This window comes from Heterocephalus glaber, unplaced genomic scaffold (genome assembly GCF_053883595.1).
Source record: "Heterocephalus glaber isolate CG9 unplaced genomic scaffold, H.glaber_assembly_v1.0 deba00000594, whole genome shotgun sequence".
Classification (NCBI taxonomy): domain Eukaryota; kingdom Metazoa; phylum Chordata; class Mammalia; order Rodentia; family Bathyergidae; genus Heterocephalus; species Heterocephalus glaber.
The window spans coordinates 11,330,828-11,355,882 of record NW_028258151.1 but is presented as its reverse complement, the minus strand read 5'-3'; the positions used below and the strand labels follow the sequence as shown (position 1 = coordinate 11,355,882).

The 25,055-nt window shown below is 40.2% G+C and overlaps 1 protein-coding gene, 1 non-coding gene and 1 pseudogene across 2 annotated transcripts; 2 read left to right on the top strand and 1 right to left on the bottom strand.

The window, feature by feature from the left end:
• Positions 1-1,892: 1,892 nt before the first annotated feature.
• On the top strand, positions 1,893-23,074 carry Znf367 (zinc finger protein 367). Its single transcript, XM_004846095.3, has 5 exons — positions 1,893-2,771; positions 12,150-12,300; positions 14,964-15,083; positions 16,056-16,194; positions 20,627-23,074. The coding sequence occupies exons 1-5, from the start codon at positions 2,379-2,381 to the stop codon at positions 20,847-20,849; spliced, it is 1,026 nt and encodes a 341-aa protein (XP_004846152.1). The 5' UTR covers positions 1,893-2,378; the 3' UTR covers positions 20,850-23,074.
• Positions 3,107-12,122, top strand: LOC147829496 (DNA damage-regulated autophagy modulator protein 2 pseudogene; annotated as a pseudogene).
• On the bottom strand, positions 8,452-8,589 carry LOC147829497 (U4 spliceosomal RNA). Its single transcript, XR_015449046.1, has one exon. It is a non-coding gene; the product is annotated as a U4 spliceosomal RNA (small nuclear RNA).
• Positions 23,075-25,055: the final 1,981 nt, after the last annotated feature.

Below are 25,055 nucleotides of genomic sequence, written 5' to 3'. Positions count from 1 at the left end.
TTCCTAGTTTTCTGAAAAAGGAGCCAGTCAAGCAAAGGTCTTGCCTGACCTCAGCTGTTTCTGGAATCACCCTCAGCCCAGCTCCAACATTCCTGGCATAGCTTCCATTCTCTGTGGAAGAAAGTGGAGTTGCCAGGTTACTGTTGGTAATTTTTAGAAGCATTAAGTCAGAGTCCTGCCCTTTGGGTGATTCATCTTGCACTCTGGAGCAGGTTATGAATGTTAAACAGTAACCACTGGTTGTTGTTTAAACTGTGGGCTCTGGTTCATCCCCTAACTTGAGTGTCTTTGATACATTCCTTTTTCTTTCTACCACCTTTCTAGGATCAAAAAGATGAGTTGTATTTCCCTTCCAAATGACTCATAAGAATATAGCACAAGTATTTGGCATTAAATTGTAAAAACAAAATGTTTACTACATTAAGGAAAATTAGAGCTGAACTTTCAGCTTTCCAGGTTGACTATTAAAATACCAAACTGGAGTTGTGAGTTTTGGAATATGAGAAATGGGATCCAAAAATGTGCAGGGAACCTATTTTTCGGCAGTTTCCTCTTTTTGTCTGGGGAACTCTAATATAATGCAAAAGCTGTTTTTAGAGCCTCCTGAAGAATTTATTGAGTTATATGATATTGGACAAACCTCAAGTTTTCTCATTTGTACAGTGGGAATAATATCTAACTCCTCAAATTGTTGAGTAGAATGGAAGTGAAGCATTCATGTTATTGTACATCAGTAAATATGATTGTACTAGGCTTGCAGAAAATGCAGGCTACTCTCTCACTTGTTTCTTGAGAAGATACTTTTTTACTTCGATCAAAGTTTAAAAGATACAAAGCATTATAAGTGCTATCTTTTGAAATCTTTTCACGTCTAGTCTCCAGCTGCTTGATTTCCCTCCAGAAACTAAAACTGATATATCAGCTTCTTGTGTATCTTGCCAGATAAATTTTGTGTCCCTAAAAGCAAAAACGTGTATTTAGCGTTCCCCATTTAAAAAAATCTTCATAAATGGAGAATTTGTCTGTTTTCTCTTTTAAAAAATTTTGAAAATGTATATTGCAATTTGTTCGTTTCAGTAGTTTCATTCGCTTTTAAGCAATTGTGGCTAGATTAATTTAGGCACAGCAGCGTGTGCGAGAGGTATGGCTGCGTGTGCAGCTCAGTCACCTACGATTATTATGTAGGTATGTACTAATTTAATGACGGATTCTAGTCCTGTATAACTAGACATTCATTCACTCATTGATTCATTCATCAGATGAACGCCTGCCACAGTCAGGCAGGGCCCGGAACACAAGGGTGAAAGGACAGACCCGGTCCCTAACTGCAGCCCAAGCTCTGCTGTGTGGCGCTTCCGACCCTCGCAGACCCCGGACCTCCATCTTTAACCGAGGGGACCCAGGACGCCAGCAGGGAGGGGTAGCTCAAAGAAAGCTGGCTCTCCTAAGTCACGGTGATCCGCAGCTGGGCATAAGAAACCAGTTTAGAAGCTACAGTAGTAGCAAACCAGTGTGGCGGCACACGCCTGTAATCCTAGCACTCAGGGATTCGTAGATTTGAGGCCAGCCTGGGCACCTTAGTGACTTAGCGAGACCCCGTTTCAAAGTAAAAAATGAAAAAAGGACTCAGTTCAACCCCCAGTACCAAAAAAAAGGAACAACTAGAAAGCAGTGCAGAAGAAGGGAGACCACAAGAGCACAGGGGAGAGAGCGGAGGGCGGGGCGGGCGACCTTGCCCTTTAAACTGGCGGCGGCGGGAACCAAGACCCAACAGCAGCGTGCGGGCGGGGCCGAAAGGGGCGCGCGCCACCCCCGACCAACCACTGCCCTCGGCCCCACCCCCTTCCCAGGCCTCTCCAATCAGCAGCTCTTTTGTGCAGGACGGCTGGGACTCGGCGCCCGGCGGGTGGATCCCAGTGAACGCAGACACTCGCGCGCTCTTTAGGAGTTTCGAACGCTGTTGGGTCTCAGGCAGAAAAAAAATACTAGCGTGGCGGCCAATGGCGTGGCAGTGAGGACCCGCGCGCCGACCCGGCTCCTCCCCGCTTGGCTGGAGCGCAGCCCGGGCCCTGCCATTGGTCCGCGCGACCTGCCACTCGCAGCAGCGGCCAGTCCGCAGAGACCTTGAGGCGGCTGGCCCCGCCCAGGCGCGAAATGTAACGCGGGAAAAGCGGAGCAGGCACCGCGGTAGCAGGTTGTTATTTTCGGGGCTCGGCGCCTCAGCCCGAGTCGGGGTGTAAAGAGAGCAGAGAGCGAGCGCGGGCTGGCAGGGGCAAGGGCGCTCGCCATGAGCAGGCGGGACTGAGCCGACTCTCGGAGCAGCGCGGGCAGGCGGGCCGGCGGGCGGGCGCAGGGCCGAGGGCCGCGGACTGCCGGTGATGATCCGGGGCGCAGGTGCGCCCATGGCGGACGCCCCGCCGCTACCCGGGGTCTTCCGCCACAACTCCCCGAAGAGGGTGCTGGTATCAGTCATCAGGACCACCCCGGCCACGCCTCCGTGCGGAGGTGGCGCGGGGGAGCCCGAGCCGCCGCCGCCGCCGCTAGCGCCCACCAGCCCGGGTTTCAGCGACTTCATGGTGTACCCGTGGCGCTGGGGCGAGAATGCTCACAACGTGACGCTCAGCCCCGGGGCCGCGGGCGCCGCCTCGGCCGTCCCGCCTGTAGCCACCGTCGCCGCTGCGCACCCGGGGCCCCGAGGAGCGCCCCCGCCCGCCGCCGCGGGGGGCGAGGACGAGGAGGAGGCGAGCAGCCCTGACGGCGGCCCCCTCAAGGTGAGCGCGGGCTGGCGGGCGCGGGGGCGTTAACGGCGCTGACCGGACGGAGCGGAGGCTGACAGGAGTGACGTCACTGCCGCGCGCCAAAATCGGCTGGCGCGGGCAGGGTGTCACGTGACCGCCCGGGCTAGTGCCCTGGACCGGACGCAGTGGGGCTTCTGCAGTCTGCTCGGAGGCAGGGGCGAGGGAACTGGTTGGCCTAGGAAGGGAAGGCAGCGCCCTGTCCCGGCTAGACGACAGCCACAGAGCAGCAGGGACTCTCAGGCGTCTTCCCGATCGAAAGTTGAGCCCTCGCTGGCTCACTTTCCACCGTCATAGTACTTAGTAGGTGCTGAGAGCACACTGGCTAACAGTACGCTGTTGTGTCTGACTTCGAATTGCTCGCAGTATCAGACTAGGGCCGGGGAGAATGTGGTCCCCTGGTTCAAACCTACATTTTATGGGTCAGGCAGCGAGGGTTAGAGGGATCGGTGATGTGAGCTCCCCAAGATGACACAGCTAGGTAGTAGAGAGCTGGGGCTATTGGGTCAAGGTTTCGTGGCTCCTCGTGCTGCTGCATGTGTTCAGGACCCCTACTGTGGAGTTAGGCTTGTCTCTATAGACTGTAAGCGTCAGGATTTTCGACTTTAATACCTTACCCTCTAAATGCTTAGTAAAGCTGCGCCATAAATATTTGTGATGACAAAAATGATACAAGTATAAAGTTAATATTCTATTTCTATTTGCTAAGTGACTATATAAGATAAACAATTTGTTGAAGATAGAACAAGCAAACCCTATAGTGGATAAGTATTGGCAAATACTGTATAAATTGAAATAAGTTTTGTCATCATTTCACATGCAGTAGCAAGGATTGTTTGGTTTTTGAGGAAATTTATACACTTTTTTACTAGTGGCAGTTATTGAAGACGTTGACTTTAGTGTTATATTAAGGTTATAAAATCATCTTTTGACACATTTATATCTTGAAACTACATCTTAGTAAAAATGTGGAAGGGCAGTAGAGATGTTTATGGTAGTTCTGAGTGTTAGTGAAGGGGACAGTTGTTGGCTGGCTCTACGTAGCCTTGTCCACCTTAAGTATTTTTAGATATCTAGATATTTTTCTTGTGAACATATTTTGCATGTTTTAGTCCTTTATAAAAAAAATACATTACCTAATGAAGCAAAATGAAAGTATACATCCACAAATACTTTGTGGAAATTTTTTTATTTAATTTTATTCTTAATTACAAATTAACTTGGACTATTCAAGAACATTAATAGTATAGATAAATGAAATCTTGTAACAAACTTCACACAAACCTTCAATAAAAGTTGCTAACAATGGATCGGTTTTATTATAATCTACATTATCTTCCTCTTTTCAGGGATAAAATATGCCAGAAGTTTTGAAAAACATGTAGAAGTGAAAGGGCAGTTTTATATTTCTTTTTTCCCTTCTCAGTCTTTCATAAATTATTCAGTAAACTGATTTTAGTTTGACCTTTTATTGATGGGGTAATCTAAACACAGCACCAAAAATTCATTCATTTATTTCCCCATCTTAAGAAAGGTCTGAAACATACTGTTGCATAAGAGAGTTAACTTGACTGTGGTCAGTATGCTGGACTAAAGATAGGGAGCCTTGGTCACTTTTACTTTGTTTTGCTTCTCTAAAGTAGATGTAGTAATTTCTGTTCACCTACGTCATATGGGAGCCATGCTCACTTTTTGGAAAAGATGACAGATTTGTAATACAGCCAGTGCTCTTAACATGCTCCCTCCACCCTTCCATATGCCACTTAGAGGCACAGACAGCTGCGAGCTAGAACATCTTTGTTCATTTACTGTGTATTTGTAGCCACTGCTCCCAGGGGAGGTGTTAACATCTGAGTCCTCCACATCCTGTGTCTGCTTTCTTTTCCTCTTTCCTTTCTTCTTGCTCAGTGCTGCCTCCCCTGCCTGGGAGGAGAACATCCATCATCTGTCAACTTACTTTAGCTCCTCATCACAAGATTGCTTAGCACTACTGGTGTGTAACTATATATGGTGTTAACCTTCTGGTTGTAGAAGAGAGCAGGTATAATTCCTCTGCCATAGACCACTCCACTCCCCCTACCCACAGTCTGTGCTCCTGTGCTGCTATTCAGGCTACATACAGTGTGTTATGTCTCTACTGTGGAACCTAAAGGGGCCTGATGTCTCAGGACTTGCACTGCCTTTCTTCTGTCCCCTTTCTATATTCAGATATCCAGACTGCAAGTAGTCTGACAGCTGATCAGTACACAGTGAATTTCCTTTTTTTTTTTTTTTGGTACCAGGGATTGAACTCGGGTCCTTGAGCGTGCGAGGCAGGTGGTGGAACCACTGAGCTAAATCCCTGGCCCAGTACACAGTGAATTTTGATCACCACCTTAAACCTAGCATGTTAGCATAGTAGCCTCTACTTATTATCTGGCACACAGTGAGCACTTAATGGTGTTAGCAGCAAACTGCTAGAGTGTGTTGAGCATTTGAATTGTTTCATTCATATAATCCTGTTCACCTGCAAGGAAGGAGAAATTAGAGAAGAGTACCCAAGATTAAGATTACTTGATAAACTGGAAGAACTGAGAACTTTCCAGAACCCCCCATCCCTACATCATACTGCCCATGGATATACCATATATGACTTTTTAGAGTTTTTAAAAATGCTAAGCTGATGTAAGTAGACTTAGGCAATTCATACAGCTTATATCTTATCTATATGTCAATTGAGAAGCCTTTATTAGAAATATGTACAATATAATAGATTGGATTTTAAGAGTTGGGAAGTTGTGAGGCTAGGTCAGGATGTGGGAGGTAGAGTAGGAAGCAGATTATGAGGGTCATAGGAAGTTTGGATCCAAATCTGAATTCAGAATGGAAAATAGGATCAGTTACATTTTCTAACACCACACATCTCCCTCTAAGACATCTTTTTCTTTTTCTTCTAGCTTGTGTTTATGCCCTTTTATTTGAGTTTGACTTATAAAACTGTGATGAGGACTTTTTAAGTCCCCCCCCCATACCAGGAATTGAACTCAGGACCTTGTGCTTGCCAGGCAGGGTCAGTGCCACTGAGCTAAATCCCCAGACCTTAAGTTTTTTTTATCATCACATGACAAAACACTTTCAGAATCACTAAAGGATGCACATGTTTTTGGCAATGTGATCATTTCTTAGAATTTCATGCTAGCATTTGTGAATCATCAAAAGTCTTGATAAGATTTGACCCTTAGGCTATAGTTGCACTTGGTTGCTGAGGAGTTCACACATTGTAATTGTCAAAGTGTACCTAGAAATGTGGTTTTCTTATTGTTAAGGCCAAAATGGAAATAGTCCTCTTTGAGTAGTATTGTGTGTGTTGATATGTATTGCTAAAGGATGCTCTTTATTCATTTATTTAGTGTATTAGATCATTTCCTTGTCTTGTTTTCTCAGCTGAAAGAATGCACTTGATGCACCCTTACCTCTATTTGACTAGTACGTTGTATTGTAATTTTCAGCACTCTTATTTGGAAAATGTAAATGTTTTGCTTGTGGAGGAAAATTGGTTTTTAGAGTTCCTGGGAGCCAGATACATGGTTTTGTTTGTTTATTTCCTTCCTTCACTTTTAGACATGCTTTTTTTTTCTTTTACTAGAAGCAAAGACAATAGTAATGGCTAATCTTAAATTTTTTATTTAATGAATCAGTAACTTCAAATTATAATACAAGCAACCATATGTCATCTATTTTAAAATATTATGAAAAGGATCCTTTCATGGCACAGGACTTGTATCACTCAGGTTTTTAACTAACCATATTTTACATTCCATTTCTTTCCTAAGGGAATCAACATATTTATTAATTATAGATGCTATATTCTTAGATTTATTTATTTATTTTGCAGTATAGGCAATTGAGCCCAGGACCTTGAGCATGCTAAGTAAGTGCTCTACTACTGAGCTACATACACCTCATTTTTTACTGTGCATTTTTAAACAAAATTTAAAGAATTGTTTATAATATGACCGTCATCAGCAATAATCCATGTAGCTATTATGGGTCAATAAATGATGTCAGTAGATCCTGTAAATCTCTACTGTGCTGACTCCAGATTAATTTTACTAAGTAAGAATAGAGCTAAATGTGGCTAGTGAGCCTTATAGCCAAGAGGTAAAGAAAGTGGAAGAATTTGATAGCCACCAATGATTGCTACAATGTGGTGTGCTAACAGTAGACTTAAACAGTAAGTCAGTCAAGGACCTTGCCAATTTCTAGCTTCATTATAAATGGGAACTTATTGAGAAATTAAGGTTGGGAAAAGACCTCTAAAATGTACCTCCTTCTGCAGTATTGATATCAACAAAGAATTGATCTAATAATAACATGCCCAAATCGCTTAGCTTAGGCCAAAGCTGCAGAATGCAACTTCAAAATCTCAATCTCAGCCTCCCTACATGTATGTCTGGTGAAGTTGACTCCAGGTGGAGGTGTGCTCCATCATCTGTATTCTAGGACCCAGAAGAAATGTCTCCAGCCTGGGACAGTGGGCAGAGAAAAAAGAGGGATGGTAGACCTAAGTGACGGCTTTTATAGATTTTGCTCAGAAGGCACTTACATTATTTTCACTCACATTTTATTCACCAAAGCAAGTCATAAGGCCACACTGGCCACAATTGTGAGAGGGGTGAATATTTTTGTAATATTGTAATGTGCCACAGTGCCTTCTTACATTTCTTTTTCTTTAAATTGTGGTTAAAAAATCCCATTTAACATCTTAACCATTTTTAAGTGTACAGTACAGTAGTGTCAACAGATTTTCAGAACCCATTCATCTTACAAAACTAAAACTATACCCGTCTAACTCGTCTTGTCCCCTTCCCAGCCCCTAGCAACCACATTCTACTTTTTGGGTCTAAGAGTTTGACTGTGTTAGATACCTCACGTAAGTGGAAACATGCAACATTTTTCTTCACTTGTGGCCAGTTTATTTCACTTAGTATAATGTCCTTAAGATTCACCCATGTTGTGACATATCACAAGATTCTTTTAAGGCTATATGTACATACCCCCACATTTTCTTCATGCGATCATCAGTCAGTGGACATCTAAGTGGTCGTTATCTCTTGGCTGTTGCAAATAAAAATGCAATGCACATGGGCATGCAAAAATCTTTGGGGTTTTATTTTCAATTCTTTTGGATATGTAGTTTTTCCACATTTAATCATTTAAAAAAATCAATAACTATTAGGGCTAATGAAAATTTATATTGTCAATTTAAACATACTTCTCCAATCTAAAGAAGTGAAAATAGGTAAGGACTTCATTAACATTTGGAAATTTCTGTTGATTTTTATAATAAAAATAGCAAATTAGAATTTCTGTAAGATTGAAATCAAGTCATTAACTTGCATTGGAAAATTTAAAAGCTCTGGATTTTAAAAACATAATTTGTTTTAGTATGTAGGGATTGAATTTTTCAAGGTAGAAATTTGATTAAAGGTTATTTTGCTTTATCTTACTATCCTTTGAGGTTTCAGGCTTTTGGAAGGCTTCAGGTTTTTATAATTTTTTAATGTAATTTGTATATGTAAAAATTAACTGGAAAATAGATTAGTTTTCCAGCTTTTTATATCAGTTTTAGACATATAGAAGATAGCACAAAGTTCCCATGAACTTCAAACCCCATTTCCTGTTGTAAATTCATATGTCGGTATGATACATTTATTGCAATTAATGAACCAATTTGTTTGTTATTATTTTCAGTTAGCAATAATTGCACCTTGGATAAACCTCATTGGCTACAATACTGCCATTGCGCAAAGCTTTGTTTGTTATTATTATTATTTTTGTGGTACTGGGGATCGAACTTGGGACCTTGCACTTTCAAGGCAGGTGCAGAGGCACTGAGCTAAATCCCTGGCCCTGTTTGTTATTATTAACTAAAGTAGATAGTATATTCAGCTTTTCTTAGTTGTATTTATTTATTTATTTTGGGGGGTTTAACAGTGTTTTAATTGTTACAGTTGTCAGTGTGAAGTTGCATCTTTTTCATACCATTAAATCATTGGTTTATTAAGACTGTATTCTATGTTATGCTCTGTAGCTAAGATTTAAAGGACAATTTTCAGTCACAGTCAAGTATTTTGATGCTTTAAAGCTGGGCGTGGATCACTATGAGTTCAAGGCCAGCCTGAACAGGGTCTCATAGTGAGACCCTGTCTCAAACAACTAAAAGCGGCTTTGATTCTCAATGTAGAATATATGATAGGTGAGGATTGATTAAAGTCAAATTTTGTAATTATTTTTTATATCTTCTTGAGATTAGTGAAACTACATTTCTGTAATTCAGATGTCCTCTAAAAAGAAAAATTTAGGCAAGCTATGGGCAGGCTCTGAGCTCCCAGCTGGACAGGTGCAGCCAGCCGGGTAAAGGTCTCTCACTCTGCAGCCCAGGCTGGCCCTGAACTGTTGGCAATCCTCCTGCCTCAGCCTCCTGAGTGCTGGGATTACAGAATTTATAAATGGCACAGGTTTGAATAGTTTTGAAGACTGAAATTTTGTGAACTTGTAAAACAGAAGACCTGCTTGAAATGTGGTTTCAGCAAGGCCTCAGTTTCCTTCCTATAGCCCTTGTAATTTGGACAGCTGCTACTTTCACATTTTCATACATTATTGCAGTAATGCTCCACCATGTTGACCCTGCTTTGCCTTATATCAGTGTTACTGGAACGATGGCTCCAGAAAAGTGCTATTTGGGGCGATGCTAAATATCGCAGCATTTTTATGCCTTGCTACCATTTATGTTCGTTATAAGCAAGTTCATACCCTGAATCCTGAAGAGAACCTTATCATCAAATTAAACAAGGCTGGCCTTGTACTTGGAATATTGAGTTGTTGAGGAACTTCTCTTGTGGCAGATTTCCAGAAAACAGCCCTTTTTGTTGTACATGTCAGTGGAGGTGCGCTCTTTCCTACCTAATGCAGCCCAAAATTCACGGTAAACAAATCTTTTGGATCAGACTGCTGTTGCTTATCTGGTATGGAGTAAGTGTACTTAGCATGTTAACTTGCTCATCAGTTTTGTACAGTGGTGACTTTGGCACAGATATAGTACAAAAACTTCACTGGAACCCTGAGGAGAAAGGTTATGTGCTTCATGTGGCCACTACTGCAGCAGAATGGTCTATGTCGTTTTCCTTCGTTGTTTTTTTCTTGACTTACATTCGTGATTTTCAGAAAATTTCTTTACGTGTGGAAGCCAATTTACATGGAATAACCCTCTATTGCACTGCTCCTTGCCCTGTTATCAATGAACGAACACAACTACTTTCCAGAGAATTTTAATGAAAGGATAAAAGGTTCCTTTAATGTTTATGATTCTCAGGGAAAGGGAAAAAGTTCACAAACCCTGCTTATCACACTCTGAAATTTTCAACCAGTTAAGGCTATCTGTGACACTGATGCATATTGATAATCGGGAGACATAAAGCCATTTGATAGTTATTTTAAAGGATATCATTTAAAAATATTTATGCCTATACTTTTTATCCTAGAAAATAAAACCAAAGGACTACAAAAAAGAAAGAAAAGAAAAATTTATCCTTTCAGAAAAAAAAAATGTTTTTATTCAGAGTGAAGAATTTCTTTTACGTTATTGGGGTTTCATTTTTTTCCAACCTTTTCACATTTTAGATAGATTAGAATTATTTACCTTTATGAAAACAATACTGAGATTCCACCTCACCCTAGAAAAAATGGCTGCTATCAAGAAATCAACCAACAACAAATGCTGGCGGGGTGTGGGGAGAAAGGAACCCTTCTCCATTGTTGGTGGGAATGCAGACTGTTGCAACCACTGTGGAAATCAGTATGGAGATACCTCAAAGAAATAGGACTAGAGGTCCCATTTGACCCAGCTATTCCCCTGCGGGGTATCTTCCCCAAAGAATTAAAGGAATCATACCACAGCAATATATGTGCACTCATGTTTATAGTGGCACATTTCAGTTTAGCTAAACTGGAAACTGGATGAAGATGTGGTTTTTTTATAAAATGGAGTACTATTCAGCCATAAAGAATGAGAAACTAGAGTCATTTATAGCTAAATGGATGCATATCAAGGGCATACTCTTAAGTGAAATAAATAGGACACACGTGTAAATATTGAATAGTTTTAGTGTAAGAAACTGAAAGTATTAATAAGGATTAAAATGATTAAAACAAATAATTGATAATTTGAAATAGGAAAAGGTCCAAAGGGATAGGGATGGTGGGAGGGGAAGGGAAAAGGAAAAATTGCGAGAAAAGAAAAAAAAATAGAAACGAAATCTGTGTAAATAGGGAGGGGTGGAGGGGGTGAAGGGTGCACAGGTAATGAGGAAAAAAATAAGAACCAAGATACATCATGTACAGGTACAAGCACCCAATGATAAATGTAAACGTATTGTATACCTAAAATGTACCAATAAATGAAAAAAAAAAGAATTATTTACCTTTTTTGTGTGTGTGTGGTTTTGGTTTTTTGAGACTGGGTCTTGCCATATAGTTCAGGCTGGGATTGAACTTGCTATGTAGCCCACGGAGGCCTTGAACTGACTGCCATCCTTCTGCCTCAGTTTCTTGAGTGCTGAGATTACAGGCATGCACAGCCACGCCTGGCCAGAAGCTTTTTAAATTTATTGAGACTTGTTTTGTGGCCTAATATACAGTTTATCTTGGAGAATATCTTTGTGAATCTTCTGCCTAGTTGCCCTATGCATTATTGAAATCTACAATTAATTTTGAACTATTCCTTTAATTTTGCCCCTTTTTTGGCTTCATATATGTAGGGGCTGTATTGTTTGATGTGTATATATTTATAATTGTTGTTTCCTTTTCTATCTTTATTTTTAACCTATTTGTGTTTTTTGAGCTAAAAGAGAGTCTTTTGTAGATAGGATTTCTGTTTTAAGGCCGAATAATATTCCACTGGATGTACATTCTACATTCTAAAAAAGTCATCAGTTGGTAACATCCTTTAGAATAAGGTCTGCTCCATGTCCTTTGGAAGTAGCACCTGCACAAGAATGCAGACTGTGTCTTCAGGACCCCCACTGGGAAGGGAAGGAGGAGGGCTAAGTGGAAATGCTGCACAGCTCTCCTGCCACATCAGGGAGCCCTTTTCTTAATTCAGTGTTTATTTGCTGAGTTCTGTAAATCTCCACTTTTGGGGGCTGTGACAGCTGATTCTGATAGTTTTTCCTTGATTTTGCAGTGGAAGAATGGACTATTGGAGGGACACCATTTTTGCTGATATCATTCAAGAAAGATTTTTATCTTTTCAAATATGTCGCTTTAATGAGTAGAATTCAAGAATTTATACTAAGGCTTACAAATTTTTAACAGGATGGAATCCGACGTGGCCGACCCAGAGCAGATACTGTGCGGGATTTAATCAATGAAGGAGAGCATTCATCCAGCAGGATCCGTTGTAACATCTGCAACAGGGTGTTTCCTCGGGAGAAGTCACTCCAGGCTCACAAAAGGACTCACACAGGTAAATGGAGCATGTTTAAGCCGTTACTAGAGGTAATACTTACTTTCTTAAAGCTAATTTGATGTTTGGGCTTATAAATTAATTTTTTGTTGTCTTCTGTTTCCTTATGTTGCCACTTTATGAATTTTAAAAACAAGCCCTAGGTAGTTAGTTTCTTTTGTTTGAGGAGGGTGCTTTTAATACTGGTTCCATGTGACTCCTAAAGTTATCATGGTACTTAATCTGGGTGTGACAGTCATGTTATAATTAAATTTAGTTCTACCCTCTGCCTACTTGGTATTTATTTGATATGTTCTTTAATTTTATTAAAATTCATTTGTAGGCCAGATATTAAAACTATAATTGTCACATTTTCAAAGAGAATGTTTTGTGTGCTCAGTGTGCCATCAAAATGTTTGATCTTGGGGCCGGAGATTTAGCTCAGTGGTTCTGTTGCCTGCCTTGCAAGCACAAAGACAGGAGTTTGATCCCTGGTACCAAAAAAAAAAAATGTTTGATCTAACCATCAAGTCTGTCTACCGTGAACTGAATTTTAGAATTAAATGTATTGTAAACAGCTATTCCAAGATTATACATCTTTATTTGTAGATAGAAATTATGCTTGTATTTTAAGTACCATCAGAGAGCCAAAAATTTATTTATAGAGGGGGCTTGTTCTTTCTGGAAGTTGATCCAAGAGGAAGGAACCTTGTAGTTCATCTAATAATTCACATACAGGGAAACTGAAGCACCAAAAAGCCAGTTACCACTGGCCTAAAGTCACCTGAACCCTAAATCTAGAGGTCTGCCCTGCAGTACAGTAGTTATCAGCACATGTGATGCTTTAGCACTTGAAATGTGAGTCTAAACTGAGATGCTCTGTAATTGTAAAATGTAGTTAATAAAAGAGGAAATAATCCCATTCGTAATTCTTATGTATTAAAATGAAAATATTTTGGATACACTGGATTAAAGAAGCATATTATTAAAACTAATTTCACCTGGTTTTCTTTTTCTAATGTGCCTTCCACATGTGGTTTGTGATATATTCCTACTGGCCAGTACTGATCTAGGATTTCAACTTTAAAACTCTTTTTTTTCTACTATGCTCATCACTTGTTTCTTACTTTTTTCTTTTGATTTTGAAAAGATACATTGTAATATGATAGAATATAGTTTCCTTACCTGAAGTCCCTCTCAGATAATTGGCTTGCTGGTCACAGAGCACTTGTTGGCACTGGGAAGATTCAAGAACGTGGCCTTAATGTAGACAGTGCAGTCTTAGTTCTGATCTACTGTTCCTGCAGTATGTGTCACTGATCCTTGTAGACCTTGGCCTGCTACACTGTATACCAGGGAACTAAGCCCAGGATCCCTAAGGATAATTAAGCTCTATAGTATGTGCTTAGTCAAATGTTTTCCTCTCACTATTTTATTTTATTTTATTTTATTTTATTTTATTTTTGTTGGGTTTTTTTGGTACCGGAGATCGAACTCGGGCCCTTGCACTTGGCCAGGCAGGCAGTGGAACCACTGAGCTAAATCCCCAGCCCATCCTCTCACTATTTTAAATAATGCCCCTATTTCCTGTAAGTTATATTCACCTATCATGACTCCTTTGTTGCTAAATGATGAGAAGTTTAGGGAGAACTTGTTATTGTTCTTTGGGTCATATCAGAAGAACTAGTGTATAATTGTTGCCTAAAGAATAGGTTTTACAAAGTTGGGTGTGGTGGTATATGCCTATAACCCTAGCACTCTGGAAAGCTGAAGCAGGAGGATCACAAGTTTAAGCCTAGCCTGGGCAACTTAGTGAGACTCTGTCTCAAAAACAAAATAAAAGGGGTAGGGATGTGGTTCAGTGTGAAGGCCCTGGATTCAACCTCTAGCACCATAACCACCAAAAAATTTTTTTCCAAGAGATAATAAAATTAGTTATTGAACAACATTGTGGAACACTCTTGAGCCTAGCACTGTCTTGACTATGGGAATTTAAATGAAATATAAGGCAGTAGGAATCTTTGCAGGAACATCCATGATGTGTTGACATGTTTGGAGGTAGAGAGAGGTAGGAAGAGTCACTGAGGAGCCTGTGGAACTGGGAAGATTCAAATGGACAGCATGAGGTTTTCAAGTGTTAGAGCAGGATGAGGAGGAATTGCCTCCTAGCTGAGTTGACTGGAAAGAGGAAATAAAGATATGTCTTGCCTCCGCCTAGTAGCTAATAAGGTTGGTGAGACTCCATAGTGCAGTATTAGGAGACCATTTACAACTCAGCATGCTATTTTTAATTGTCCAGGGAGCACTGTTGGCATTTGTGATGGTTTAGGAGGAAGCTAGGAGGGTCCATTCTGGGTAAGTGAGAAAATAAGAGTGAGCGATATTGTAAAGAATCCGCAAGAGCTGATTTGGTGGTTTGGATTTTGGGGAATGAACAGTGTGGGATAAGATGGAGATGATCACGTCAAGGACTTTAACCTGGGTTCCTAAAATCTCAGGGCCTAAATGAAACACTATGGTCCTCAGAGGAGCTGATGCTGTCCTTGCTGCCAGTAACCTGCCCACTGGCTCTGTTTGTTACATGTGCACTGTTGCAATGGAATAAGACCTATAGAAGGGTGGTTTTTCTCCCCATCCCTTCCTTTTTTACAGTCTTGGATATAATACAACTTCTGTTTCCTTAGGTGAAAGGCCCTATCTGTGTGACTATCCGGACTGTGGAAAAGCCTTTGTTCAGAGTGGACAACTCAAAACACATCAGCGTCTCCATACCGGAGAGAAGCCTTTTGTTTGTTCAGAAAATGGTATGGTTGTAGAAGTCGTGGAATAACTAGTAATGAGTTAATAGTTAAAATATATTTTACTTGCAGTTTTTGAGGGGAAAGATTTTTGATAGAAACTTTATGAAACATAAGCTTTCTTTCTTGCTAATTGTGATCCATGCTGAATCTTGTGGAAATGATTTTCAAATATACTATCATATTCATTGTGGGGAGTTGGTACACATACATAACACATCTTAATTCTTTTTACGTTTCCTTTCCATTCTCCCTCCTCCCTCCATCTCTTGACCCCCTTCCCATTTGCAAAAGATCTATCTCCCTGTTTTCTCTTATTTATATTTTATTTTGGTCTTTATTTATACTTTGGGTTTCTCATATAAGAAAAACCATGTGGTATTTAAGCTTCTGTGTCTGATTTATTGCACTTGATATTATGGTCTCAAGGTGGTCTTAGGTGACCTTTTATCACAATTTCTAAAGATTTTTTAAAGCAGTTATATTTGAAATTCAATACAGTTCTGTCCTGTTTCTCTAGATTCTTGATTACTGTTATAAATGTTACAAAAGTGTTTCATCTAGTGAATTTGCTTAAGCTTATGTACAATGATTACTTCAATATAAAATCCTAAATATTTGTTATAAAAATTTGCTTATTACCAGCAAAGCCGAGGGGAATGTTTTCAAACTTACAGCTTTGTTTATTTTGGGGGATGTTTTCTTATGATAAACTCCGGGAATTGTAGTTTCTGGGTCAAATTTTGAGATATGTATGATATGTGTTTCCTGTGGGGTTGGACAGATTTACATGGGAGTAACCATGTTGGGTCCTCTGGTCCCTCACTAGCATTGAGGCTGTGCAGAGGTGTGCTTGGTTCTGGAATGCCGAATCTCTCCTCTGCACTTTACTTTTCCTGTATACCAATGAGACTGGACATTTTAGTATCTCTGCCGGATGTCCACATTCTAGCAAGTGTTTCCCTCTCTGTTTTACAGGCTGCCTGAGCAGATTCACTCATGCAAACCGCCATTGTCCTAAGCACCCTTATGCCAGACTGAGGAGAGAGGAGCCAACGGACGCACTCAGCAAGCACCAGGCTGGGGACAACAAGGCTGCTGCTGAGTGGCTGGCAAAGTAAGGCTAGTGATGCTGGGCCACTGCGGAGGTTCCTGTTGGGCTGAGGTTTGGGTTAGACTCTCATTTTAAATAAGTTGCCTTTACATATTTATAAAACAATTCACAATAGCTGTTTATTTATAGAATTGTTACAAGTGGTATTAGGATCTATGCATGATAGAAAATTATAAAATAATTAGGTTTCATTTTTTCCACTGTTCAAAAATATGGAGCACTTTATAAATTTGCTTATCATACTTGGGCAGGGTATGCTATCTCTATCTTAGTTTTAAATCGTGCTGCTGAGGTGATCTCACAATTTACTTATATATATATGTATGTATGTATGAACCAGGGCTCGAACTCGGGTCCTTGTGCTTGCACAGCAGGCGGCAAAACCACTGAGCTAAATCCCCAGCTCTCACAATTTATTTTTAAAGGAAGTGTTTCCCTTTTTTTTTTTTTGGAGTGGGTGGTGGTGGGGTTTGAGAGTCTCGCTTTGTAGTGCAGGCTGACATCATACTCACAGCAATCCTTCTACCTCAGCCTCCCAAGTGGTATTACAGGTGTGTACCACCATGTCTAGCATGTTTGCCCATTTTGAAAGTATTTTGTGTACATTAGGTTTCATTTGTCAGCAGCTGTGCCACCTCTTCATTTTATGTTAGAGTTAGCTATGTGCTGGTGATAGCAGGGATAGAAGTTAGAGACTTTTCCCATGTAAGTTCCAAAAAACACCCAATTTAATTTTTTCTAATGGCAATGAAGGAAGCAGTATAAAATTTTTCTCTGAATATTTGATGTAACCATTTATACAGAAGGTTGCAAGTTTTTGAATTTTTGCATGAAAGTCATATTATCTAGAAAAATTCAAGGAACAGAAGCATTTTAATTATGTTCCATTGTTATAGGCATTCAAAGTATGGAACATTATTGCATAAATATGTAAAGGACTCATCCACCGTGGACAGGCCAGCAGCACCTCACTATGCCTCCCGGCCCCAGCTTTCCTGGCTTGTGCATTAGGATCAGGTCCACAGCTCCTCACTGGGCTGCAGCAGTTCTGTGCCCTCTGGAAATGCAACTGTCCCCGCCACATGAGCTGCTCCTTTCTGAGCATTGTGGTTGCTGCTGTTTCAGGCCTGTATCACATTTCTTCCTTCTCCCTAGAGTGGTCCTTCCCTCCTTCCTTCCTTTCTTTCTTTTCTTTTTCAGTCTGGGGCCTTTGCATTGATCTATATCCCTAGCCCATTTCATCCTTTTCTTTTTGGTACTGGGGATCGAACTCGGGACCTTGCGCTTGTGAGGCAAGTGGTGGAACCACTGAGCTAAATCCCCAGCCCTCATCTTTTAATTTGATACAGGGTCTTGCCAAGTCGCCCAGGCTGGGCTTTAACTTGCCATCTTCCTGCCTCAGCCTTTCAGAGTACAGGGATTCCAGGCATGCACCACCTCGCGTGGTTCACTTCTGCTTCTTATTCAGGTTAAACCTCGCTTCAAGAAGGCTGCCCTGACCACACCAACCCCAAAACAGCCAGCCTTGGAGCCATATAGTAGGTGCTTCTGCAACACACTGTGTTTCTCCTTTCACAGCATCTGTCACACATTTACCTGTTTCACTGTCTTCCTTACTGACTGGAAGCCCAACAAGAGCAGAGTTGTCTGTTTTGTTACTGCTTATAACCCTAGGGCCCATAGTTTATGGGCCTTAATATTCAAATGAGCAAACGGCATGTTTTTGTAGATAAAATGGACAAGAATCAGATGATGGACTCTGATAATGCACTTTGATTATCCAGGTGCAGGGAAATTGGTTAGCACTGCCACAGAAACTTTCTGTTTGAGTAGGATGTTCCATGGGTACCTTAACAAGCTGATGACAGGGTTGTAATTCATGTCTCACTGCCAGGTGGCTCTGATTTGGATCCATTGCCTGACATTAAATAGCTAAGCACTGGTGATTCAAACTGCCCAGTGGGACAGTCATACGTGTACCTCTGGTGGTTCAAGCTGGCGGGAATGTGACCAAATTTTTCCATTCTCCTTGTATCAGTCCATTCTGGTGCTATAACAAAATAACTGAAGCTGGGTAGTTTATAAATAAAAGGTTTATTTAGCACACAGTTTTGGAAGTAGAAAAGCCAAGATCAGGTGTTTGCCCCATCTGTTTGCTGCTGGTGAGGGCCACATCACAATGCCAGGAGCACCTAAGAAAGAAACTGTGAGACAGGAAGCCAGAAAGATTCAGGGGCCAACTTCATTCTTTCTAATGGTGCACTCTGGTGGGAATCAAATGGAGTTCTAAGAAAGCTGCATTAATCCCTTCTGAGGGCAGAGAATCCGTGACCTAATAATAACCTTGCACTAGGTTAAAGGTTCCTTAAAGGAACCCCATCCCTTAAAAGGTTCTGTTGCCTTCAGCATCACCACACTGGGGATCAGGCTTCCAGAACATGAACCTTTAGGGGTACTTAAACCATATCCAAACCGTCACATTCCTCTTCTTCATTGTTGATTTCTACAGCTGCGTAATCTAATTTTGCTGAAGCAGAAACCTATTAGTCCTTATCTTTATCTTCTCTTCCATCTACTCAGTGACCAAGCTATGGATTCTGCCTCCTTAGTAACTCAAACTTAGCCACCTGACCGCTCCCAATCCATTCTCTGCTGTGGCTAGAGAATGCCAACCTTAGCCTCAAAAGTCTAATCCCCGTATATGGCAGTCAAAGCCCTTCATTTCCTGGTCCCTGGGGTTAACACATATCTGTTGCCATTCTTCTCTAGTCACCTCTCAAATCATACTGAACTAACTGCATGCTTTTATGCCTCCATGTCTTGCCAATACTTTCCTGGTTTGACTATTCTAGATTTCCAGAAATCTGGTAGTTCTATTGCTATTTTTTATACATAATTTTAAAAACAATTTTTTGAGGTGTAATGGACATACAATAAATTTAAAATGTTCAATTTGATAGATTATGACATATGCCTAAGCAAGAGACCATCACCCGATCAAGACAATGAACAAATCCATCACTTCCAAACCCTCATGCCCCTCTGCAGCCCCTCCTGCTTCACCCTCCCTACCCTGCTCTTTTCCAGACAACACTGATATACTGACACTGTCATGTAGTTTGCATTTACTGGAGTTCTAGACAAGTGTAGTCAGTGTGTATTGGTTTATCTGACTACATAATTATTTTGAGATTCATCCATGTTTAGTGCATCAACAGTTCATGCCTTTTATTGCTAGTAGTCTAGTGCCTGGATACACCTTGACAGACTTTTTTTTTTTTTTCCCATTATAAGTTAAGCTACTATGCACAGTAATAGACAAGGGTTTGTATGGACATTTTTCCTTGTTTTTTTGTGGTACTGGGGATGGAACCCAGGGCCTGGCATATGCTAGGTAAGCACTCTACCACTGATTGATGTAGTACTACTGTCGTTTAAATATGAATTTCTTTAAATTTCTTATTCTGCTTCTGCTGCTGCTGCTGCTGCTTTCTCTTCCTCCTTCTCCTCCTCTTCTTCGTCTTCCTCTGCTTTTTCTTCTGCTTCATCATCTGCTACTGCTGGTGCAGCTGCAGTGGTGGCAAATCCGTGCTGTAGCTAACTGTATTATTGAAAGCTCTGAAAGGTTTGCCATCGCTGAGTTTGCTTAGTTGCCCAGGCTGGCCTCTAATTTGTGATCCTCTCACTTCAGCCTCCTGAGTAGCTGGGATTTGTAGATACCAAAAGCATTCAATGTGTGCATTTTCTTTTGTGAATTATTAGTTTGCTATGTAATAGGGGTGGTGGTTGTAGGTTTTTAAATAAACTGTTGCAGATATTAATCCCTTTGTCACATTTTTCTTTAATGTTTCACAGTCAACTGGTAGAAGTTACCATTCCTCAGTAGGCAGGATAGATAGGTTTCTAATGAATTTTTTTTTTTTTTTGGTACCAGGGACCAAACTCAGGTCCTTTGTGCTTTTGGGGCAGGTGGCAGAACCACTGGGCTAAATCCCCGGCCCTCTAATGACTTTTTAAACTATTTCTGTTTGACTCTAGTCTTTTCCTATGTGAGCCCTAAGGTAGCAGTGTATTTATTATTCCCATGCTGGCGATGGAAGTCAGGGTCCTACACATGTCGGGGAGGTGCTGTACCACTGAACTACCTACCCCAGTCCACAGCCATAGCTGATGACAGAAACTCACTGAGAGTTGATACACGATCTGGGACACCACCACTTTTGATTAACCAAGCTGGAGCATGAGTTCACTTCTTTGGATCTGAGTTTTTACCTCGGTCAGTGGCAGATTTATATGTGATATGTGAAATCACTTTAGCACTTTATGAACTGAAACACAGAAAAGCAATATTCTATTGAAGAGCTTTATTTTTAAAAGAAGAATACAGTTGAGGATGTGCTGTGTGCCATGTAACAGCTCTTGGCATTCCACACAGGTACTGGGAGATGCGGGAGCAGCGCGCCCCAACCCTGAAGGGCAAGCTGGCTCCCAAGGCCGACCAGGAGCAGTGCGACCCGCTGGAGTGCCTGCAGTCAGACGGTGAGGATGACGAGAAGAGCGTCGCCCAGCAGCGGCTGCAGGAGCAGCGCGAGCGGCTGCATGGGGCGCTGGCACTCATCGAGCTGGCCAACCTAACCGGTGCACCACTGCGCCAGTAGCTGATGCCAAGCAGAAGCTAAGCACCTTACTTGCTTATCCTAGGCTGCTATTCTGTAGAATTTATGAAGAATGTCATTACCCCAGAAACTGGGGTGAGAGAGAATTGCACTTTTTTATATGGAAATGGATTGGATGTAAAGTTTAAAATTATTTTGTAAATATGGACTGTACCATACAGGGTAGAAGACTACATATTGTGGGAAGCTAGATTTTGCAAGTTTAATGCATTCATTGGAAGCAGTTCTCACAGGAAGCACTTTCTGAATAAGACACTTGTGTGAAAAAACAGAAAATGGTACAAAGAGCCAAAGAAGGTTGACATAGATTATTTATAAGATCATTTTTAACAATGTATATTTGTATGTTTTAACAATACTGTAAACACTGAAGCAAGACAGTATAAAATGTGTTTGTAAGATATGTATTTTTAAATTGCTCAATAGCATGCCCAATAAGGCTAGAGAAATGGGAAGCTATTTGGGAAGATGTTCTAAGTTAAGGTCTTGGAAGAAAATAGATATTTGAGGGTCTTGGTAAGATACACAATAGTTCAGAGTTTTGAAAATTGGAGTAAAATCAGTCTTATTCTAACCCACTGTAATGTTTAAGTTTGAAAAGCACTTGTCCATCCCTCACATGTTAATTTGGGAACTTTTGCACATTTCACATTTCTCATTTGCTGAAAATTGAGTGATTAATCTTGCAAAGTCTAGGTAACATAGGACTTGGTGTTTTTTATATATATGATGGGCCCTGTAATGAGATTTGGCACTTGGATTTTTATTAATAAAAGGGACATCTACAGGGTTGTTTTGTAGTGAAATGTTTTAGCTCTTTGTTAGCAAACACTAAATTTTAATTGTACTGCTTATTTAGAATTATTAGCAAATGGAAGCCTCCATATTTATATTTTCAGTGCATAAAGCCATCTTCTGCTTTACTTCAGAATAACATGCCAAGCTATTATGTGTTCACTAAATTTAGCTATCAGTTAAACACTGCAGAAAACAATAGCTACTCAAATATATAGATTTCTGGGATAGTTTTAACTGCAAGTGTATTAACTTGTGTGGTGGTTTAAAACTATTTTTTCTCAAATAGATGAAGTTAATAAACACCACTTTATGTACTGAAGTGTGACAAATATCAAAAACGGAGCAGGGCACCTCCTTTTTATAAGCAAAAAACTCATCACATGAGCTTTTGTTGTAAGCTGAACGAAATGACATGCATAGCATGGTAATTTATAGATTGCTTAATTGGAGTAAACCTCAAAATTTAGAGGGAAAGATGGGCTCCTCGGCTCCTTTTTTTCTTTGAGTTGAAGTGATACTCTCCAAATGTAATTTATACGTTACCTAGAATGTAGGCTTCTTATCCAAAAGTCCTGAAGTGTGGAAGTACACAGGTAATTTCAAATGAGTAGCCTTGGGGGAGGGGAGCCATGTAAATGTCTTGAAGAGAAGCAGAAAGTGTGAAAGAAGATATGACAGTTAGAAATTATGTGTATGATGAGGACATACTTTAAAAATATAATTCCTCTGTACAGTAAATTACAGATCTTTAGGGAATTTTTGTAATAAGAGAATTTATATTTGTAATGGTCTAAGAATTGTTTGTAATTTGGTATATAGAGTTTTAACTTGGAGCACTTATAAGCATGGTAACAGACCATAGCATCTGAATTTTCCTGGTTTAGGTTTCAACATTTAATCTAAAATTTTTCCTCTCAAGGATAATTTATATGAACTGAAAAGCAACACTCGGTCAGTCTTGGGAAATTAAAATTTTGATACTTAAATAAGGGCAGTAAAAAATTTAAAAGTATAAATATTTGTCATTTCACAGATGATAAAAATCTAAGGTCTTCAAAAAGCAAGGATTTTTGTTTGTTTCTCCAGTCAGCTTTTGTAAACCATAATAGTTATATTCACAATTATTTTTTATTTGTATAATTGGAACAGTTTAAGAAATTATTTTAATTCTTTACAAACATTCAAAAAGTTCTTTTGATATAAGCTATATACTTGGGCAAAATATATTGGTGTCTGAAATTTGAGGTGTGTTAAGACTGTTTTTGTTTTAAAAATGTGGTTTACATTCAGATTTTTGAAGTGTTTTATGCTTCATACGGCTAAGTTGTAGTTTGGCAGAGTTAACAGCATAGAATAAACATGCTGTAATTTTAAAAGATGCTTTGAATAAAAATTTATTTTAATTTAAAGTTTAAAATACATAGTCATTCTTGACATTTTATAATTTATTTTTCTATTAATATAACCATGATATAAAAATTTAAAAAGACAGAAATACGACGCTCAGCCTTCCATTCTTTGACCAGCATTATTTTGGTGCATTTTATAGTTCACTCCAGTCTTATCCCAGGCATCTCTTTTGCACAGTTGTAACCTGAGTGAATTATTTTTTCTTAAGTTAAAATTGTGGCCTTTTAGATTACAGATATTTGAATTCCTTCTGTGGTTCACTAGTATTATTATTATTTTTTTTGTACCGGGGATCGAACTTGGGTCCTTGCGCTTGCAAGGCAGGCAGTGAAACCACTGAGCTAAATCCCTGGCTGTGGTTCATTATTATAGTGTTTTACTACACTGGTATAGGTAAGTATTAAACTCCATCCAGCCTTAAGTAGGGCAGTAAGGAACTGGGATTGCACTTCACGTCTATGCCGAATGTTTTGATTCTGGGGTCACCTTTGTTAGGAGTCTAGCCATTTTTTTTTTTTTTTTTTTTTTTTGCGGTACCAGGGATGGAACTCAGGACCTTGTGCTTGCAAGGCAGGTGCGGTGCCACTGAGGTAAATTCCCGGCCTGCAAATTGGTTTTTTGCATCAGTTATTTTTTGGAATATCTTTAATTGAGCAATTGCAATGACAAAGGTCATTCTGTCTGGACTTTGTGGAAAATGAATCTCTCAAAGAACTCTGCTGTTGAGTTGTAATTGATTTGAACAGGATAAAGATGGGATTTTAATGGTGACTTCAGAATACTGGTGGGTTTTTTTTGTACCAGGGAGCGAACTAGGGTCCTTCGGCTTGTGCAGCAGGCAGCGAGACCACTGAGCTAAATCCCCAGCCCTCAGAATACTGTTTTGTAATCAAAGTAACCAAGAACAATAGATCTTTTGGAAGAAATTAAGATGATTTTCAGATTTTGGTTCAACTTGAATATGAATTTTTTTCTATTTTAAAACAGACCTATGTATCTGTTCTTTCTGTGTGTGTGGTACCAGGAATTGAACTCTGGACCTTGTGATTGCAAGGCAGGTGCCGGAACCACTGAGCTAAATCCGCAACCTTATATCTGTTCTTTCTTATTGGATAATTTGGGCCCTCTTCAAAAGTTCTGCTTTAGTTCCTTTATCAGGGCCAAAAATGTTTGTTTTCAGCCTCTTGGTTGTTCAGTGGCTAGAGTAGGAAAGCAGTTGTCCTGGCATCTATACAGTTACACTTGACTTCAACTAGAAACATTTCACTTTTCTACAAAGGTAAAATTTCAGATTTTTAAAGTTAACCACTTAGAATGAAAATATGAAACACTTGCTTTAAAAATTGCTAGAGGTGGGGCCAGGGATTTAGCTCAGTGGTTCTGCTGCCTGCCTCACAACTGCAAGGTTCCGAGTTCAATCCCTGGTACCAAAAATAAAAAATTGCTAGAGGTGCCAGGGATTTAGCTCAGTGGTTTCGCCGCCTGCTGCGCAAGCTCAAGGACCAGAGTTCGATCCCCAGTACACCAAAAAAAAAAGATTGCTAGATAGAGGACGTAGACTCTGGCTAACAGGCAGTCCTGGGAGGTCTCCTACTTTGAACTAGAACTGCAGATGTTAATTTCTATCCCTTTGGGAAGGGAAGAAATGTTCCCTCAGGTGAGGACAGAACTTGCCATAAAGCACTCACAGGCACCAGAACCCAAGACTTAATCCTAGGTGTTTATCAAAGAGAAATGAAGTTGGTCCGCACACATGTTAAGAATGTTCAGAACCCATTTTCCATAATAGCCCTGAACTGGAAACAACCAAAATGCCCATCACCTGGTGACTGGATAAACAGATACCACTCAATAACAGAAAAACGATGAGTGGCAAGGATAATCAACGGAGTTAAAAATGCCTTAAGTTCTAGAAAAGCATGTCATTTACATTAAATTCTTTTTAAAAAGGCAAATCTACAGAAATGGGAATCATTGAGA

Bases quoted from the DNA above. Each gene is read 5' to 3' on its own strand.
- Znf367 (XM_004846095.3), top strand. From the start codon at position 2,379: ATGATCCGGGGCGCAGGTGCGCCCATGGCGGACGCCCCGCCGCTACCC. The intron at 12,301-14,963 runs GTAAATGGAGCA...CTGTTTCCTTAG, and splicing joins TCACAAAAGGACTCACACAG to GTGAAAGGCCCTATCTGTGT. The intron at 16,195-20,626 runs GTAAGGCTAGTG...CATTCCACACAG, and splicing joins GCTGCTGAGTGGCTGGCAAA to GTACTGGGAGATGCGGGAGC.